Source organism: Prionailurus bengalensis, chromosome C1 (genome assembly GCF_016509475.1).
Source record: "Prionailurus bengalensis isolate Pbe53 chromosome C1, Fcat_Pben_1.1_paternal_pri, whole genome shotgun sequence".
NCBI lineage: Eukaryota > Metazoa > Chordata > Mammalia > Carnivora > Felidae > Prionailurus > Prionailurus bengalensis.
Genome location: NC_057345.1, coordinates 42,598,017 through 42,617,107, shown reverse-complemented (window position 1 = coordinate 42,617,107; position 19,091 = coordinate 42,598,017). Strand labels below are relative to the sequence as shown.

At 42.1% G+C, this 19,091-nt stretch overlaps 1 protein-coding gene across 1 annotated transcript; it reads left to right on the top strand.

Annotated features, from left to right (window-relative positions):
• The first annotated feature begins 250 nt into the window (after positions 1-250).
• On the top strand, positions 251-18,073 carry LOC122480507 (cytochrome c oxidase assembly factor 7). The gene is made up of 3 exons (XM_043574987.1): positions 251-440; positions 3,883-4,023; positions 16,798-18,073. Exons 1-3 carry the CDS (start codon positions 335-337, stop codon positions 17,244-17,246), a joined length of 696 nt encoding a protein of 231 aa, XP_043430922.1. The 5' UTR covers positions 251-334; the 3' UTR covers positions 17,247-18,073.
• Positions 18,074-19,091: the final 1,018 nt, after the last annotated feature.

Here is a 19,091-nt window from a genome sequence, read left to right as displayed (position 1 = left end):
CGAATGAATGAAATAAATGAAGAAATAAATAACTGCAGGCAGAAAGTCATTAGGGCACAAAGCCGGCTCAGAAAAAAGTGTTGCACAGAGATCGTCATCAGTTTTAGGAAAGGAGTGAACATAGCAAGAGACGTGTCAGCCAAACAGCTTGAGGCCTCAATAGCTCAAGGATTTAGGTTCACTGCGCCCCCCCTTCCGGGATACGGGTGAGCGCAGACCTCCGCTGCCCGCCCCCAGGCCCCGCCCCTCCGCTGGCTCACGTGACCGCGGGGCGGGTGTGCAGAACCACCAGGGGCGGAGCGGCCGGCTAAAGTCGGCTGAGCGAGCAGGGGCCATGGCGGGCGTGGTGGACTTCCAGGACGAGGAGCAGGTGAAGTCCTTTCTGGAAAACATGGAGGTGGAGTGCAACTACCAGTGCTACCGCGAGAAGGACCCGAACGGTGAGCGCCTCCGGCGCAGCCTGGGGACACGTGGGGACGCATGGGGGAGGGGAGGGGGCTAGACGGGTCACTAGCAACCTCTGGAAGAGGTCTGGAAGGGGTCTCCGGCCTGGGACACGTTGGGACGCGATGGGACGATAACGACGTTGTGTATGTTGGGGAGGAACAGGTTGGGTTTCTCGAGGACCTGCGGGGATCGCAGCGGCGGCATACTAGGAGGGACAGAGCCTGGAGGCCGGGGCGGGTACGAAGAGAAGTGCTTGGGTGCTGGGGGTAGAGCGATGGGGATACATCAGTGAACAGATAAAATTCCCTGTCCTTCTGGAGCTTACATTCTAGTGGAGGGAATTGGACAATAAAACGTAAGGAAATACATGAAATCGTGTGTTAGAATCTAGTCATTAGTGCAATGGGAAAAAGGGCTGAGGTATAGGGAGTTGAGGAGGGCAATTTTGAATTAAGGGTCAAAGGTAGTCATTGAGAAAGTTATTTTTGAACTAAGCCTTGAAGGTCTGTGAGATCAATGCTAGGCAGAGGTAACACCTAGTGAAGAAAAGGCCCTGAGGCATGAATGTGCCCCTTGTGTTCTGGGAACATTGAGTTGACTTGAGTCTGTGGGTGGATATTGGTGTCCAAAAGAGGTCACCCAGAGCAGCCTGGTGTGGGCTCACCCACCAGGTGAGTGGTTTATAAAGGGGGAAAAAAATGACACTAGTCTTACCTTCTTTTTTTTTTTTTTTAATATTTTTTCATGTTTATTTTTGAGAGAGAGAGAGAGACAGAGACAGAGTACAAGCAGGGAAGGGGCAGAGAGAGAGGGAGACACAGAATCTGAAGCAGGCTCCAGGCTCTGAGCTGTCAGCACAGAGCCCAACGTGGAGCTCACACTCATAAACCGCAAGATCATGACCTGAGCTGAAGTCGGATGCTTAACCGACTGAGCCATCCAGGCACCCCACTAGTCTTATCTTCTAATAGCTTGCAGTCTGGTTTCCAGAATATGATATAGCCATTTCTTGAAGCTAACCAACTAACCAGAGTTGCTCTGCAGTATGATGGCTTAATAAGAACCCAGGGTGGTTCTTGGAGGGCTCACCTGTGTCCTAAGAGGAGTTGGAGTCACTGAGGAGCAGGATTGTCGGGAAAGACTTCTGGGGGGAGGTCAGGAGGAGCAGGCAACTGTTGATAATGGAGGAGAGGGTGGGAGAATAGAATGCTGTCTTCTGGAAGGCTGAAGCAAGACTGTAGTGTAGTTAAATAAGATTGAAGAGTGAGGTGTGTCAGGCCTTGAATGCCAGGGTAAGGCATTTAGACTATTCTGTAGGCAGTGAAGAGCCGTACATGTTTTTGAGGAGAGAGTTCATGGTAATGTACTCTGGAGAGTATACTAAGCATTGGAATGGGGAAGGGTGGGCATACAAGGACTGGCTGCAGCACTTTAGAAGTAGAGCCTGAGAGGAGGCAATAGTGACTATACCTACTGTCTTTTGAAGTCATCATGATCTCTTACCAGGATAACTAAAATAGCCTTCTAACCTCTCTGTTTGCATGCTCATTCCCTTAAAATCTGTTATCTACCTTCAAACTGATAGTTAAAATTTCATTTTGTTCTAGTAAATGCTGTCTTATTAGATTTTTAAATAACAAAACAACATGTTGGTTGTCACCATTACTGGAGTATACCCCCTCATGCATCTTGTTCTTCTATATTCATCTGGGCATATACAAACATATACTGGAATGACATACATTTATGTATTTATTTATTTATTTATTTATTTATTTATTTATTTTTACTTATTTTTGAGAGAGAGACAGAGCATGAGCAGGGGAGGGGCAGAGACAGAGGGAGACACAGAATTGAAACAGGGCCCAAGGCTCCCAGCTGTCAGCGCCAAGTCTGATGCTGGGCTTGAACTCATGAACCATGAGATCATGACCCAAGCTGAAGTCGGATGCTTAACTGACTGAGCCACCCAGGTGCCCCCTGGAATAACCTTTTAAAAATGCAAATTGAATCATATCACTACTCTTCTTAATTTTTTTTTAATATCCATTTATTTTTGAGAGAGAGAGTGTGCACGTGCGCAAGTAGGGGAGGGGCAGAGAGTGAGGGAGACAGAATCCATAGCAGGCTCCAGGCTCTGAGCTGTCAGTACAGAGCCTGACGTGGGGCTCGAACCCATGAACTGTGAGATTGTGACCTGAGCCGAAGTTGGACATTCAACCGACTTGAGTCACCCAGGGGCCTCTATCACTACCCTTCTTAAAACCCTCCAGTGATTTGCCATTGACCTGGAATAAAATCCTAACTCCTTCCTGTGTTCCACAATGCCCTGTTATCTCATCCCCATCTTTCTCTCTTCATTTCCTACCCCTTTTCTCCTCGATCCAGCCACATAATACCTTATTTGTACCAAGCTCATTCCCTCTTTGGGGTCTTTTAATTTATTGCTTCTTGTGCCTGGGACTTTCTGCCCCCTTCCTGTTTTATTGTCTTTAAATCATTAGTTCATTCTTGTTATTCACATTTCAGCTCAGACATTAAAGTCCTTACTAGGTCCTCCCTGATTGCCCAGTCTTGTAACTATTCCGGCAGTTTGCACAACAAACTATCTTACCCTGTTTTATTTCAATCACATAACATTTGTTACTGTTTAAATGTGTCTTAAAAAATATAAATGCATCTTGCTCACCTATCTACTTATTTTTTTCCCTCCTCTAGAATGTAATTTTTAGGAGGGGAAGTGACTGTATGCCCACCATCTATAACAGTGTGTGGTACATGGTCGCACATAGAAGCTCAAATATTTGTTGAAGGAAAATTAATGACATGAGTGTCATTTGGAATGAAGAAGGGATGGGGGGAGAGATGTTAAGAAGATACTCCCTGGGATTAGAGACTGCTAAAAAGGGAGAGTCTGTTTCCAACTTCTTTAGTAGCTACCATTTCTACTCAGTCTTTGGGCTTCTCATTCTCAGCCTGGCTGAGGAATATAGTCCGGGAAACACCACTTTCTTGCTACTACAGAGACTAGCCCACGGACCCTTTTGGTTTTCGGTGTTTTATTGCTGAACTTCCTGGGAAGTTCCAAAGGTAGCAAAGTTTCAGTCATGAAAGGCAGTGGATCTTTGGCCCTGGCTAACAGGGAGCAGAAGGGCTCCACCAGAATGGCTGGTGACTGGTGGAGCCAGAATAGTGGCCACTGTCTCCCCAGACTGTACATTGCTCAGCCCTGGCTAAGGACAGACAATGCCAATTGTAGGAATGGCTGAGCACCACCTGCATTCTTTGTGGTGAGGTCACCTTGCTACACCTCAGGAGGACAGAAGGAAGCTGGTCCTTAATAAAAGACACATTCTGGCCTGCCACACCTCAGCCCTCCCCACTGCTGAGCAGCAACCCCTGACATGAAGAACAGCTCTTGCCTTCTCCTCACAGGATGCTATCGGTTGGTGGACTATTTGGAAGGGATCCAGAAGAATTTTGAGGAGGCTGCCAAGGTATTGAAGTTCAACTGTGAAGAGAACAAACACAGTGATAGCTGCTATAAACTGGGGGCTTATTATGTGACCGGAAAAGGTAAGGTGGTGCCTACTTTCTTTGGTCATTGTCATTGATGGTAGTACTGGCATGACATCCTGAGCCTCATGCTGAAGGGTCCTCACTGGCCAGGCTGTGGGCAAGCACATTGTGGGAAGATTTGGAGAGAGTTCAAGGGGGAAGAACATAGCCTTTCAAGTTAGGCAGACCTTAGGGAATATTATTAGCAAGAAGTGGGACCTTGACCCATTCACTCTAACTCTGCCTCAGTTATATCACCTGTAAAATGGAGAAAAAATAGTACTTGCTATTAGGTAATATTAAATAAGTATAATAAGATAAAGGTAAGTATAATAAGATGCAGGTAAAGACATCAGCATGTGCCTGCCACAGAGGAAGGGACCAATTATTAATTCTCTGCCATCTGTCTTTTCTCCTCATTCCCTAATTGCAGTTATCACTATAGTAGTGAGTAGTGTTTAAATTATCTATTGCTAAATAAGAAATTATTCCAACAAAGTTATTATTTCACATGGTTTCTATAGGTCAGGAATTTGGGATCTGCTTAGCTATATGCCTCAGGATCTCTAATGAGGTTGCAGTTAAGACATTAGCCAGGGAGTTGGGGCTAGAGTCATTCGAAGGCTTGACTGGAGCTAGAGTTTTCAGTTCTAAGATGGCTCACTCACATGGCTGTTAGGAAAGCCTTCTGTTCCTTTCTAGCTCTTATCAGGAGACCTCCATTCTTTGTGACAGGGATCTGTCTGTGGGCTGCTTATGTGTCCTTTTGACATGGCATCTTGCTTTCCTCCATAGTGAGTGATCCAAAAGAGTGGGATGGAATCCACGGTGTCTTTTATGACCTACCCTTGGAGGTCACATGTTTTTCATTTCTATCACATTCTGTTTGTTAGAAGTGAATCAGTCCAGTCCACACTAATAGGAGAGAACTAACATCCAGGCTTTTGAAGGAAAGAATAGCAAAGAATTTATGGGCATATTTTAAAAACACCACAAATAGAGAATATGACCTTTGACAGGCGACTGTTTTTTCGAGGATTGTATGATTCATTGATCTCTTGTTCCCAGGGCCCAGCCAAGCCTGGTTAGAAAGATATTCAGTGAAAGTTTGATGAAGAGGGTGTCTTTTTAATTCTCTGGAGTTGTGTGAACTATTTCTGCTTTCACATGGGACGTGGGGCCTGTGGTAGTCACTATTTTGAAGAAAGTTTAGCATCACCAGGAATATCAGCTTCCCTTGATGGAGCAGAGAGGCATTTTTTTGACCTAATAATTCTCCTAGTGTCCTTCCTAAGGAAATAACTGGAAATGCAAGTAAAAGTTATGTGAAAAGATACCCTAGTATTATTTATCTGGCAAAATTTTATTTTCATTAACTTACAGTTTACAGGTAATACACAATTTCATTAAAATAATGATTTAAAAAAAAACCCTAAAACCTGTGTGCCAACAGTAGCAGCTTAGTTAAATAAATAATGTTACCTCCATTGGATGGAATGTTAATTAGCCCATTAAAAAATAATGTTTCTTTTTTTAACGTTTATTTTTGAGAGAGTGCAAATGGGGGAGGAACAGAGAGAGGGAGACAGAGGATCCGAAGGGGGTTCTGTGCTGACAGGCTGATAGCAGCAAGCTTGATGTGGGGCTCAAACTCACAAACTGCAAGATCATGACCTGAGCTGAGGTTGGACGTTCACCCGATTTAAGTAATCTCCGCACCCAACATGAGGCTCAAACTCAAAACCCTGAGATTAAGGGTTACATGCTCTACCAACTGAGCCAGCCAGGCATTTTCCCCCACCCCCTTTAATGTTAAGTAATCTTTTTACCGTTTTTTACTATATTTTTCACAAGGACTTTGAATTTCTTATTGAATTAGAGAAAACAAAAGAGGCCCTGAAATTGTTCTCTTATTAGACAAATTGATGTGATTAATGATTGTATATTGACATTTTTTTTCTTTTAGATGTTACTTTATTGAGCACACTTTTACTGTCTTTAGTGAGAGAATGAATTAAGTATGGACCAGTAGAGGGAGGGAAGAAGGACTCTAATACCTGTTAAACCTGGGAGAGCTTGAGAAGCATCTTCAGAGAGATATGTAAAATACTATAGAGGGTCAGTGCTGGGAGTGTGTGTTCAGTGTTGACACAGGGGGTGCTGTCGCAGAAGAGGCAGCATTCAAACTGGTCCTTGAAGGACAGAGTGTGGTTTGGTGGAGGTGGTAATAAGAGTTATCTCAGGCAAAGAGAAGGTATGTGGGTGTGAAAGAACACAGAGTGTTTAGAGATCAGTACTTAATCCTGTTAAATTTCTCTGGATGTTCAAACCAAAGTGGTCATGGAAGATCCTGTTAGCTGATCTTTGCTACTCAAGCCATTTTGGATTGCTGTTTAGCAGACCTTGGGCCCTGCCATGTTTAAAAGCCAAAACTGTTGACTCCCCCTGCCTAGTTCTGAGCCAAAGAATTTTCCAGTCTTTTTGCTTTTGCCTTTGCTTTTTGCTTTTTGCTTTGCTTTTGCTTTTTGCTAAAAAATCACCCCGTGTCCTTTCTTGACACAGACAGGTTAATAACTCTTTTACCAAGGATGGCTTGGGGCAAGGGAAAGAGTGGGAGGCCAAAGAACCCACTTTTAGACAGTGTAGCATCTGACAAGGCATTTTCTTTCTCTGAGTAGCAATTTCTTTGTTGACAAAATTAGAGTAAGAAGGTCCACTCATACCTTCTTCATAGGATTTTTCTGAGCATCAAATGAGAATAGCTTTGTTAAATTGTAAAACGTTTTATCAACGTGAACAGGTATGGTTGTGCTGCAGAAGTTACTCTGGATTGCACACTTAGAGTGTGCACATCCAAGGAATACGTTGGCCAAATGTTTTCATATAGGAAATCAACTTTGAACTATTCTTGTGAAACAATCTATGTGTCCTATGAAAAGAAGTAGAAGTTAACTCTGACACATATGTCTTTGAGGAAATATTATGCAGCCAATAAAACAGATATTAAGAAGGGTTTCTAATGGGGCGTGAAGAAGGTTCATGATTACAAATGTAAAAAGACCAAATTGGGGCGCCTGGCTGGCTCAGTCAGTAGAGTATGGGACTCTTGATCTCAGGGTTGTGAGTTTGAGCCCCATGTTGGGCACAGATATTACTTAAAAAAAAAAAAAAAGAGCAAACTACATAAAAAACTACATTGTGCTAGGAGGAAATACACCAAAAATTAAGTAATGATGGTCTCTAGGTGGTGGTAACAATAGATGACTTTTGTTTCCCTTCTGTTTAAGAGTCTTCAATTTCCTCTTCTAAAAAGTGGGATTGCTTTAGAGGAGGACATGAAAGCTCAGATAAGTTGATGACAATTGCAAATGAATCTTTTTTCTCTAAAAAATTTATGTATGTATGTATGTATGTATTTATGTATTTATTTATGAGAGAGCATGAGTTGGGAGAGGGGCAGAGGAAGAGAGAGAGCAAATCTTAAGCAGGCTCCACAGTCAGCACAGAGCCTGATGTGGGGCTCAATCCCATGACCTTGGGATCATGATCTGAGCTGAAATTGAGTCTGATGCTCAACTGACTGAGCACCCAGGCACCCCGCAAACAGATCTTTTATCTCTAACCTAGATTGCTTTTGTGAGCTTCAGACCACACGTACCTGATTTTTTATTAGATCTATCTACTTAGAATTATCATAGGCATGTCAAACTTAACAAATCAGGGGCACCTGGGTGGCTCAGTTGGTTAAGGGTCTGACTTTGGCTCAGGTCATGATCTCACAGCTTGTGAGTTCAAGCCCTGTGTCAGGCTCTGTGTGGACAGCTCAGAGCCTGGAGCCTGCTTCGGATTCTGTGTCTCGCTCTCTCTCTGCCTCTCCCCCGCTTGCACTCTGTCTCTCTTTTTCTCTCAAAAATAAATAAACATTGAAAAAAAAATTTTTTTTTAACTTAAATCAGATATGGAATTCTTAATTGTTTTTTCTCACCCCAATTTATTATGCCCATTATCTGCCACCTTAGCAAGTGGATCTCTCTCTAGTAGTAGCTAATAGCCAGTTTATCTCCAAAATATGTCTCAAATCTGCCCTCTCTCCCTCTCCTGCATCATTCTTAGCCAAGCTACCTTCCTCTCCTGCTTGAATTACAGTTAGGAGATTAATGCAGGTCTCTAATCCTCTTTCCATAAGGAACTAAAATGAACTTTAAAAAAAAAGTTTATTTTATGATAGCATGAGCAAGGGAGGAGCAGAGAAAGAGAGGGAGAGAGAGAATCCCAAACAAGCAGGCTCCACACTCAGCATGGAGCCCGAAGTGGGGCTTCATCTCACGACTGTGAGATCATGACCTGAGCTGAAATCAAGCGTATGACATTTAACCAACTGAGCCACCCAGGCACTCCTAAAATGAACTTGTAAAAATATAAACCACGGACAGTGTCTTGGGCTGAGCTGTGGTGGATGTTTTTGAGGGCAGCCAACCCATAGCCTGTGCTTTCTGTGGAAGCCTGAGTCGGCCTTTGTAGCTTTCTCCCTCTGTGTCACAACCCAGTCTTCCAATGACACTGCAGTTCACCAGCTGCCCACCTTAACAGATTCAAGAACAAGGGGAAAGACAGTATAAAAATGAGGTGGTGTCAAGTAGAAGTTAATGTGGACCTGAGGAAAGCTAAGAAGGAAGACTAGATGCTGAAAAGGAGAAACGTAAGCTAATTTCCTAATAAATCTACTTCTCCACAACAACCAGGGCAGTGTAAGTTGATCTGTTAATAGCATTGTCAAAAGCATAAATAGCAACAATTTGGAAAGCCACCTCCAGGCTACTCAAGCTGCTAAGAAACTGCTTTCTGGGGAAAAGCAGCCCCCATAGAGAACATCATCTGGCTTGGTTTCATTCCAAAATTTGTGTCCTTTTTGGACAGAATTGTTTGTAGTCCCATTCAGTTGAATCTGCTTGAGCTCTCACAAACATTGCTTCTACGATATCAGAACAGACCAAGGCTGTGGTAGATAGAGGTGCTGTCCCAGCATTCATTTCTCCATTGACATCTTCCCATGCTCGCATCAGCGAACAAGCTGTATGAGCTCTAGGAAACATTGTACGCGATAGTTCAGTTTTCTGAGATTTGGTTTTCAAGTATGGTACATTTGACCCACTGTTGGCCCTTCTTGCAGTTTCTGATATGTCGTCTGTAGCATGTGGTTACTTAGGTAATCTTATCTGGACGCTTCCAAATTTTTGTTACAGAAAGGATCCTGTACTCCTGTAGATGCTGTTAAGCAACTTCTTCCTATTTTAGTTCTTCTCCTGCATTACGGTGATCCAGAAGTATTGGCAGATACCTGCTGGACCATTTCTTACCAGACTGGTGGTCCAAATGAGCAGATAAAAGTGGTTGTTGAAAGGGGAGTTGTGCCCCAACTTGTAATGCTTCTAAGAGCTCCTAAATTGTCAATTGTGACTTCTGTGCTAAGAACCATAGGAAGTATTGTCACTGGGACAGATGAACCAACTCATGTTGTAATAGAAGTGGGAGCGCTTGCCATCTTCCCCAGCCTGGTAATGAGCCCCAAAACTAATACTCAGAAGGAAGCAGTGTGGACAGTGTGAAACATCACAGCTGGTTGCTGGCACCAGACAAAGCAAGTTGCGAATCATGGGTTAATCCCATTTCTCACTGGCATTCTAAGGAAAACTTTAAAACACAAAAGGAAGCTGTATGGACTGTGACCAACTATTCAACTGGTGGGCCAGTTGAATAGATTATAAATCTTATTCATTGTGGTATAATAGAACCACTGATGAACCTCTTAACTGTGGAAGATGCTGGGGTTATTCTGAACACTATTTCAAATATCTTTCAGGCTGCTAAGAAACTAGGTGAAACTGAGAAACTTAGCATAATGATTGAAGAAAGTGGAGGTTTGGACAAAATTGAAGCTCCACAAAACCATGAGTTTTATACAAAGCTTCATTGCACTCAACTGAGAAGTATTTCTCTGTAGAAGAAGAGGGGAAAAAAATGTGCCAGAAATTACCTCCAAATGCTATACATTCTCAGTTCAGGATTGCAGATCTGGAACCTTTAACTTTTAGATTGTACAGCTGAGGCAGAAGGTTGTTTGTTGTGTACTATGTTTGCTATACATTTGTCTTACTGTTTCTCTGCTAAGAAGTCTTTTTATTTTTTATTTATTTTTACTTTTTATTTTATTTTAAAGAGAGAGAGTGCTCTCATAAGTGGGGAAGAGGAAGAGAGAGAGAGAGAGAGAGGGAAAGAGAATCCCAAGCAGGCTCCATGCTCAGTGCAGAGCCTGATGCAGGGCTCAATCCCATGACCCTGGGATCACGGCCTGAGCCAAATTCCAGAGTTGGCTGCTGAACTGACTGAGCTGCCCAGGTGCCCCAAAAACTCTTTTTAATTTTTTAATTTTGCTTTATTTTTATGTTAGAGAAAGAGAGAATACAAGCTTGGGAGAGGAGCAGAAATAGAGAGAGGGCGAGTGCCTAGGTGGCTCAGTCAGTTACACATCTGACTTCGGCTCAGGATCAGATCACAAACTGATCTCTCAGTTTGTGGGTTCGAGCCCCGCGTCGGGCTCTGTGCTGGAAGCTTGGAGCCTGGAGCCTGCTTCAGATTCTGTGTCTCCCTCTCTCTCTGCCCTTCCCCTGCTTACACTCTGTCTCTCTCTCTCAAAAATAAACATTAAAAAAATTTTTAAAAAGAAGTAGAGAGAGAGAGAGAGAGAGAGAGAGAGAGAGAGAGAATCTTAAGCAGACTCCTTGCTCAGTGCGGATCCCAACATGGAGCAAGATCTCACAATTGTGAGAACATGACATGAGCCGAAATCAAGAGTCACATGTTTAACCAACTGAGCCACCCAGGTGCGCCCCAAGAATTCTTTTTTTTTTTTTAATTAAAAAAAATTTTTTTTTAAATTTTTTTATTTTTTAGACCGAGGGAGACAGAGCGCAAGTGGGGGAGGGGCAAAGAAAGAGGGAGACACAGAATCTGAAACAAGCTCCAGGCTCTGAGCTGTCAGCACAGAGCCCAATGCGGGGCTCGAACCCACAAACTGTGAGATCATGACCTGAGCCAAAGTCGGACACTTAACCAACTGAGCCACCCAAGTGCCCCCCCCCCCAAGAATTCTTTTTAAATGTGGTTTGCTATTATAGCATTTTTTACACTACAGTTATACTTGAACAGTTCCAAGTTATGTATACTGTCTGAAGCTTCTCTTCTCAATAGGTTTCTTATTTCTGTGTGGAATTTCGTATCTTGCAGTATCCTGTAAATGAAGATTAAATTCCACCCTTTTCTTTAGTTAAAAAGAAAAAAAAGAATGTAAACCATAGATTGGATAAAATATGTGAAAAACAGGCAGTGTAGTGCTGTGATCCTCAAGAAAAGGGAAACATAAAATGTGAGCCCCATCCATGGTTACTTTTTCTGCCTGGAAGTTTTTTCCAGACTATCACAGAGATGGAAGCCAAAGAGAGCATGACAGTTTTGCTGAACTGATGAGGCAGAAGTCAGAATTTCTGGTGAATAAAGCAGTTGGAATTTGAGGGACAGAATGCTAGAGAAGAAAGAAGCTATACTGAGAAGGCACTCCAGAAATCCATATAGGAGTACTTTTAGGTCTTTGGCCTAATGTTAAGCAGCACATGCATAGAGGGAGACTGAGAGACCTTCATTGAAAAGCTACTGGGGAGCTGTGAACTGAGAAGAGGTTCCAGAGGTTTCACAGTAATGGGAGTGGTTTGAATTCCAACCAGCCTGAGTGGAGAGACATTGAACACTACATTCAACTGAGATTGCCCTAGTAGCAAGACTGTTCTATAATCTGCTCTAACAAAACTTACAAACAAGTGCCATAGGGATTTTGGCTACCAGAACAAAAGTTCAACAACCTGGGGCACCTGGGTGGCGCAGTCGGTTAAGCATCTGACTTCAGCCAGGTCACGATCTCGCGGTCCATGAGTTCGAGCCCCGCGTCAGGCTCTGGGCTGATGGCTCAGAGCCTGGAGCCTGTTTCCGATTCTGTGTCTCCCTCTCTCTCTGCCCCTCCCCTGTTCATGCTCTGTCTCTCTCTGTCCCAAAAATAAATAAAACGTTGAAAAAAAAATTAAAAAAAAAAAAAAAGTTCAACAACCTTCAAAGGAATATAGCAAAATCCAGATGGAACAAAGTATCATGTACAGTGTTTAGCATAAAATAAGAAATTGCTAAACAGAAAAAAAGCAGTCAACAGAAACACCTAGATATGACAGAGATGTTGAAATTAACAGTTAAATATTTTAAAACAGGTGTAATAGGGGCGCCTGGGTGGCTCAGTCGGTTAAGCATCCAACTTTGGCTCAGGTCATGATCTCACGGTCCATGAGTTCGAGCCCCACATTGGGCTCTGTGCTGACAGCTCAGAGCCTGGAGCCTGCTTCGGAATCTGTGTCTCCCTGTCTCTGACCCTCCCCCGTTTATGCTCTGTCTCTGTCTCAAAAATAAATAAACATTAAAAAAAAATTTTAAACAGGTGTAATAAATATTTTTAAAAGTTAAAATAAAATATGGGCATAATGAGTGAATAGATAGGAAATCACATTAGAGAAATTAACACTTGAACCAAATGAAATCCTACAGTAGAAAAACATAATATTTGAAATGAGAAGTTACTTGACAGGCTTAATAGCAAAATAGACAATTTGAAAGATTGGTGAACTTGAATATAGGATTATAGATATCACCCAAAATGAAGTGATGAGAAAAAAAAAAAGAGCCTCAACCTGTAGGAGTCAGTATTCTTCAACCTAACACCTGTATATCAGAGTCCCAGAAAGAAAAGAGATTGGGGCAAAATATGTATATATTTGAAGAAATAACAGCAGAAAAATTTCCAAATTTGATGAAAAGTATCAGTCTGCTGATCCATGGCACTCATTGAACGCAAGGAGGATAACCAATGAAATTATACCTAGACACATTATTACCAATTTGGTGAAAAACGAAGATAAAGAGAAAATCTTAAAAGCCATCAGAGAAGGGCACCCGGGTCGCTCAGTCAGTTGGGTGTCCAACTCTTGATTTCAGCTCAGGCCATGATGGGTCATGGGATCAAGCCACGTGTTGGGAACTCTCTCTTTCTTTCTCTGTCCCTCTCTCTCTCTCTGCCTCTCCCCTGCTTGTCTCCCCATGTGGACTCTATCAAAAATTTTTTTTAATTTTTAAAAATTTAAAAAAAAAAAGGCAATCAGAGAAAGACTTTGAAGGGAATAGTGGTGAGAACAACTCCTGACTTTTCATCAGAAGCAACATAAGCCAGAAGACAAAACAACATCTTTAAGGGATGAAAGAAAAAACTATCCAACATGAATTCTACTTTAGCAAAAATGTCTTTAAAAATGAAGATGGGGGCACCTGGTGGCTCAGTCGGTTAAGCGTCCAACTCTTGATTTCAGCTCAGGTCATAATCTCATGGTTCATGAGATCGAGCCCATGTCCGGCTCTGCACTGACATCATGGAGCCTGCTTGGGATTCTCTCTCTCCTTCTCTCTGTCTCTGCCCCTCCCCCACTCTTGCACATGTACTCTTTCTCAAAATAAATAAACATTAAAAAAAATAAAAATGAAGATGAGGTAAATTCATTTTCAGATAGACAAAAGCTCATGGAATGAATCATTAGCAGACCTGCACCACAAAAAATGTTAAAGTTGTTTGGATTGAAAGCAAATGATAACAGATGGAAACTAAGATCCATACATAAGAATAAAGCACATTAGAATATGTATGCAGATATGAGACTTTTTTCCTCATTTCTTAATATCTCTAAAAGACTGTTTAAAGCAAAAATAATGGCAGTGTATTGTGAGGTTTATATATAGAGGTAAAATTAAAAAGTATACGTAGAAGTAAGACATAATAGCAATAATACAAAGGATGGAACTGTAGTAAATGAATAAAAATGTATTTTAAGATTCTTACATTATATGTGAAGTGGTATAATATTTGTGGTAGATTGTGATAAATTAATGTTATATGTTCACTAGATAAGTCACTGAAGAGGGAAGTATAACTAAAAAACCAGTGATAAGAATGACATGGATTATTAGAAATACACAATTCAAGGCTCAGCTGGCTAAGCATTCAACTTCAGCTCAGGTCATGATCTCATGGTTCGTGGGTTCGAGCCCCGCATCGAAATGTGCTGATAGCTCAGAGGCTGGAGCCTGCTTCATATTCTGTGTCTCCCTCTCTCTCTGTCCTGCCCCCACTCATTCTCTCTCTCTCTCTCTCTCTCAAAAAATGAATGAACATTTAAAAAAATTCAAAGAAATACACGATTCAAGGCACCTGGCTGGCTGGGTTAGTGGAGTGTAACTCTTTATTTAAAAAAAAAATTTTTTTTAACATTTATTTATTTTTGAAACAGAGAGAGAGCATGAACAGGGGAGGGTCAGAGAAAGAGGGAGACACAGAATCTGAAACAAGCTCCAGGCTCTGAGTTGTCAGCATGGAGCCCGACGCGGGGCTCGAACCCATGGACCGCGAGATCATGACCTGAGCCGAAGTCGGACGCTTAACCGACTGAGCCACCCAGGCACCCCGAGTGTGACTCTTGATCTCAGGGTTATGGGTTTGAGCTCCACGTTGAATGTAAAGATTACTTAAAAGTGAAATAAAATCTTTAAAAAAAGAAATACATGATTCCAAAGAATGCAAGAAAGGAGAAAAAACAAAAAGCATTTGGGACAAATGGGAAATAAGTAAGATTATAGATTTTAACCCAGCTATAATCAACAATTGCATTAAATGTAAGTAAACACTCCAGTAAAACTCATAGATTGTTAGGCTGTGTATAAAAGCAAGACCTATATCCTATTTAAATATAAGGTGGCACAAATACACTCTCAGAACTGAAAGAACTCAGGGGAAATAGAATCTATGTATGAGTTTTTCTGGAAAAATCTATTTGATAACCAATAAAGAAGTTAATCAAAAGAAACAATTCAGGAATGGAGAAGCTCTAATGAAAAGACTGGTGATGAGTGGAATCCATTTAGAATGACTATTGGGCTTATTAGGTTACTGAATAGCATGTAAATAATATAAACCTTTAGAGCATAGAAACACCACAATGTTTCCCGGACACTTATTATGTGCCAGGCTCTTTGTAAAAACGCATTTAAGCTTCTAACATATGAAGTAGGTACTGTTTTCCTTATTTTACAGGTGAGGAAAATGGAGGCTTATAGAGGTTAAGTAACTTGCCTAATGTCACACAGCCAGCAAGGAATGGAGCCAGGACTGGAGCCTAGGTTTTCTGGCTACAGAGCCCAGGCTTCTGTTAACCACTGTGCTATGCTGTCTTCCTAAATTAAAATAATAGAGAAGTAACAAAAAGTAGAGGGCGGGGGAGGAAAGATGGAAGGAAATGTGAGACACCAATATCCTCACCTTTTATAGTTGTGAGTTAGTACTTCCTAGATTTAGTTAAGGGGCACCTGGGTGGCTCAGTTGGTTAAGCATCCGACTCTTGATTTCAACTCAGGTCATGATCTCATGGTTCGTGTGACTGAGCCCCACATCAGGTTCTGTGCTGATAGCACGAAGCCTGCTTGGGATTCTGTCTCTCTCTGCTCCTCCTGTGCTCTCACACATGTGAAATAAATAAATAAATAAGTAAATAAGTAAATAAGTAAATAAACAAACAAACTTTAAAAAATAAAATTAGCAAATACAATCCAATTTTTCAAAGTACATACGTCTATCTAGCTGTCCATTCAGCCAGCCAACATGTAATCTGAATATATACTACAAAGCTAACTGGAATGGTATTCTCTTAATGATAATGATGGTTATTTTTAGGTGGTAGATTTGGAGTGATTTCTTTAAAAAATAATGTTAAAAGATAGTGTTTGTATTTTTTGAGAATGAGTGATAGTACATAGGGATTTGAAATTTTCCATTAAAAAGAAAAATCTAAAAACTAAAGAGAAAATTGAGCCCTGTCACCACCATTGCTTAAAATCACCCATTAGCAGTTTCCCATAATTTCTAAGATAAAGTACAGGATCCTTAATAAGATGCGTCAGACCTGTGATCTGACCCTTACCTGTCTCTACAGCCTTTTTTCCCTAGCGATTTCTGGGTTCTAGACATATGAGCTTTTTTTCTCTTTGTATCCTATTCCTCCTGCTTAGAACAATTCTTACTCCATTTTTTTTTTCCTTCTTTTTTTCCCCATTATATTACATCTCAAATATCACTTCTTTGGGGAGACTTTCCTTGATCTTAACCTGGTCTAGGTCAGAGCCATGATACATTCTCATAGCATCCTGGACTTTTCTTCCAAATGCTTGTCACACTTAAAATCATACATTAGGTTGTGTGGTTGTTAAATATCTGTTTCATTAGATTATAAGGGTAGGGACTGTGTCTGTTTATTCCAGAACCTAGAACAGAAGTTGGCAAATAATATGTATTCAATATACATTTAATGAACATTTAACAAAGTGCTTATAAGATCACATGTTCTCCCTATAATCCCATGAGGTAGTTCTTATAGTCCCCACCTTTCACCTCCTTTAGGGGTGGTCTGCCTCATAAGATATCATTTGAACAAAGATTCCAAGGCTGGAAAGTCTTTGTGCTATATACCAGGCCACCTTCCTTTCATGCTGCCTTAGCTCAAAATGTATGAACTTTATTCAGGAATTAGTCTCTAACTTTGGCCTCAGACATGCAGGTTCTGCCCTGGTTGGGTTTATTTTTTTCTTCCCTTTCCTTCCTCCCAGGTGGACTGACCCAGGACCTGAAAGCTGCCTCCAGCTGCTTTCTGATGGCGTGTGAGAAGCCTGGAAGGAAGTCTGTGGAGGCATGTCACAACGTTGGTCTCTTGGCACATGATGGACAGGTCAATGAAGATGGCCAGCCTGATCTGGAGAAGGCCAGAGACTACTACACAAGGGCTTGTGAAGGCAGCTATGCCTCCAGCTGCTTCAATCTCAGTGCCATGTTCCTGCAGGGTGCCCCTGGCTTTCCCAAGGACATGGGCCTGGCATGTAAATACTCAATGAAAGCCTGTGACTTGGGCCATGTCTGGGCCTGTGCCAATGCCAGCCGCATGTACAGGCTGGGGGATGGTGTAGATAAAGATGAGGCAAAGGCCGAGGTGCTAAAAAACCGGGCCCGGCAGCTGCACAAAGAACAGCAGAAAAATGTCCAGCCTTTGACATTTGGGTAGTGTGGCCCATGCTTCTAAGTAACACACAGCTTGAGGCTGGCACCTCCTATGTCTTACATAGCCCTTGAAAGTCAACCTGCTGGAGCAGGAAGACTTGGGACTTAATGTCAGTAGCTCTGGTTACATAGACCCATTACCCCAGAGTGTCACCTACTAGGTTGTAGCCTGAAATGTTTATTTCAGTCAGTATTCTTTCATCTGTTGTGTTCTGTGAAGACACACACATGTATGGGATTTTATGTCTCAGAGTCTGTGCTCTGTGAAAAAAGGCAAACTAGAGAGCAGTAGAGACTGGGCGGGGGGTGGAGAGGGGAGACAAAGAGCAGGAAGACTCAGCAGCCACAGTGCCTGAAGGAATCAGACCTTATTATTATCATTATTATTATTTTAGTTGGGAGGGCTTGAAAATCAGAGTCTTGACTTACATAATAGAGGGCTTAAGGAGCTAAGAACAGTTAAATAGTCACGACTTCCACCCTCTGACTTATGTAATCATTGGTGTGGGCTTCCTTTTTGCCTTTAGAGTCAGAGCTTCAATAAATTCTTAGAGATTGGGAGGGATGTGCAGCATAAAAGTTAAAGGTCATTATGCTTCAGGATTGCCAAAGAGGATGAAATATAAGCTGTGCTTTAGTGGAGGCATCCACAGTTGAAAATTAGCATCCCCAGTCCACTCACCTGGCATTGCTCATCATGCTGAAGGACAGATTATTCCCAAGGCAACTTCACCTAGGGATTTGTAAGCAAAGGTTTTGTGACACATTTTGTCCCTCAGAACTGGATCTTTTTAACTGTCTCTGTGAATAAACTATTGTGATTGATTAGTAGTTTGTGTTACTAGTTTCTCTCCAGATTCTGGGTAGGGTAGAGATGTTCTTTGTGGTGGTTGTGCTTTTTCTTTTAAGGTAAACCTTTGCCTTTTCTATTATCTTCCTAACCCGTCACTAGGGGGCAAGCTTGTCATTTTCCTGCAATAACAGGACTGGTCTGTCACCACCTACTGTTCTGAGCTTCCAGTTTTGCAGCTGTTCTACAAGGAAGGCATGCAATGTAGATGAAGGTTTGTAAGCTCAGCCTGCCAGTTTCTCAAGTTGATGGAGGAAAGGGACTTTCCCAGGAGCAGATAAGTTTTAAAAAGTGAGTTTATTTTTAAAATGTGAAGTAGTTTTTGTTTGGTTTAAAATAAATTCTGTAAGCCAACAAGCATATGAAAAGATGCTCAACATCGCTAATCATTAGGGAAATGCAAATCAAAACCAGAATGAGATAATTATCCCACACTTGTCAGGACGGCTGTTCTATTAAAAAAAGGGGGGTGCGGGGCGCCTGGGTGGCGCAGTCGGTTAAGCGTCCAACTTCAGCCAGGTCACCATCTCGCGGTCCGTGAGTTCGAGCCCCGTGTCGGGCTCTGGGCTGATGGCTCAGAGCCTGGAGCCTGTTTCCGATTCTCTGTCTCCCTCTCTCTCTGCCCCTCCCCCGTTCATGCTCTGTCTCTCTCTGTCCCAAAAATAAATAAAACGTTGAAAAAAAAATTTTTTTTTAAATAAAAAAAAGGGGGGTGCTCCCTGTGTGGCTCAGTCGGTTGAGTGTCCGACTTCGGCTCAGGTCATGATCTCACGGTCTGTGAGTTCGAGCCCTACATTGGGCTCTGTGCTGACAGCTCAGAGCCTGGAGCCTGCTTCGGATTCTGTGTCTCCCTCTCTCTCTGCCCCTCCCCCACTCATGCTCTATTTCTCTCTCTTTGTCAAAAATAAATATTAAAAAATAATAATAATAAAAAAGACAAACATTTTCAAGGATATGGAGAAATTGGAACCCTTACACATTGTTAGTGGGAATGTAAAA

Excerpts from the sequence above, each read along its gene's own strand:
- LOC122480507 (XM_043574987.1), top strand. The coding sequence starts at position 335 with ATGGCGGGCGTGGTGGACTTCCAGGACGAGGAGCAGGTGAAGTCCTTT. Across the intron at positions 441-3,882 it reads CCGCGAGAAGGACCCGAACG|GATGCTATCGGTTGGTGGAC; the intron begins GTGAGCGCCTCC and ends TTCTCCTCACAG. Across the intron at positions 4,024-16,797 it reads TTATTATGTGACCGGAAAAG|GTGGACTGACCCAGGACCTG; the intron begins GTAAGGTGGTGC and ends CCTTCCTCCCAG.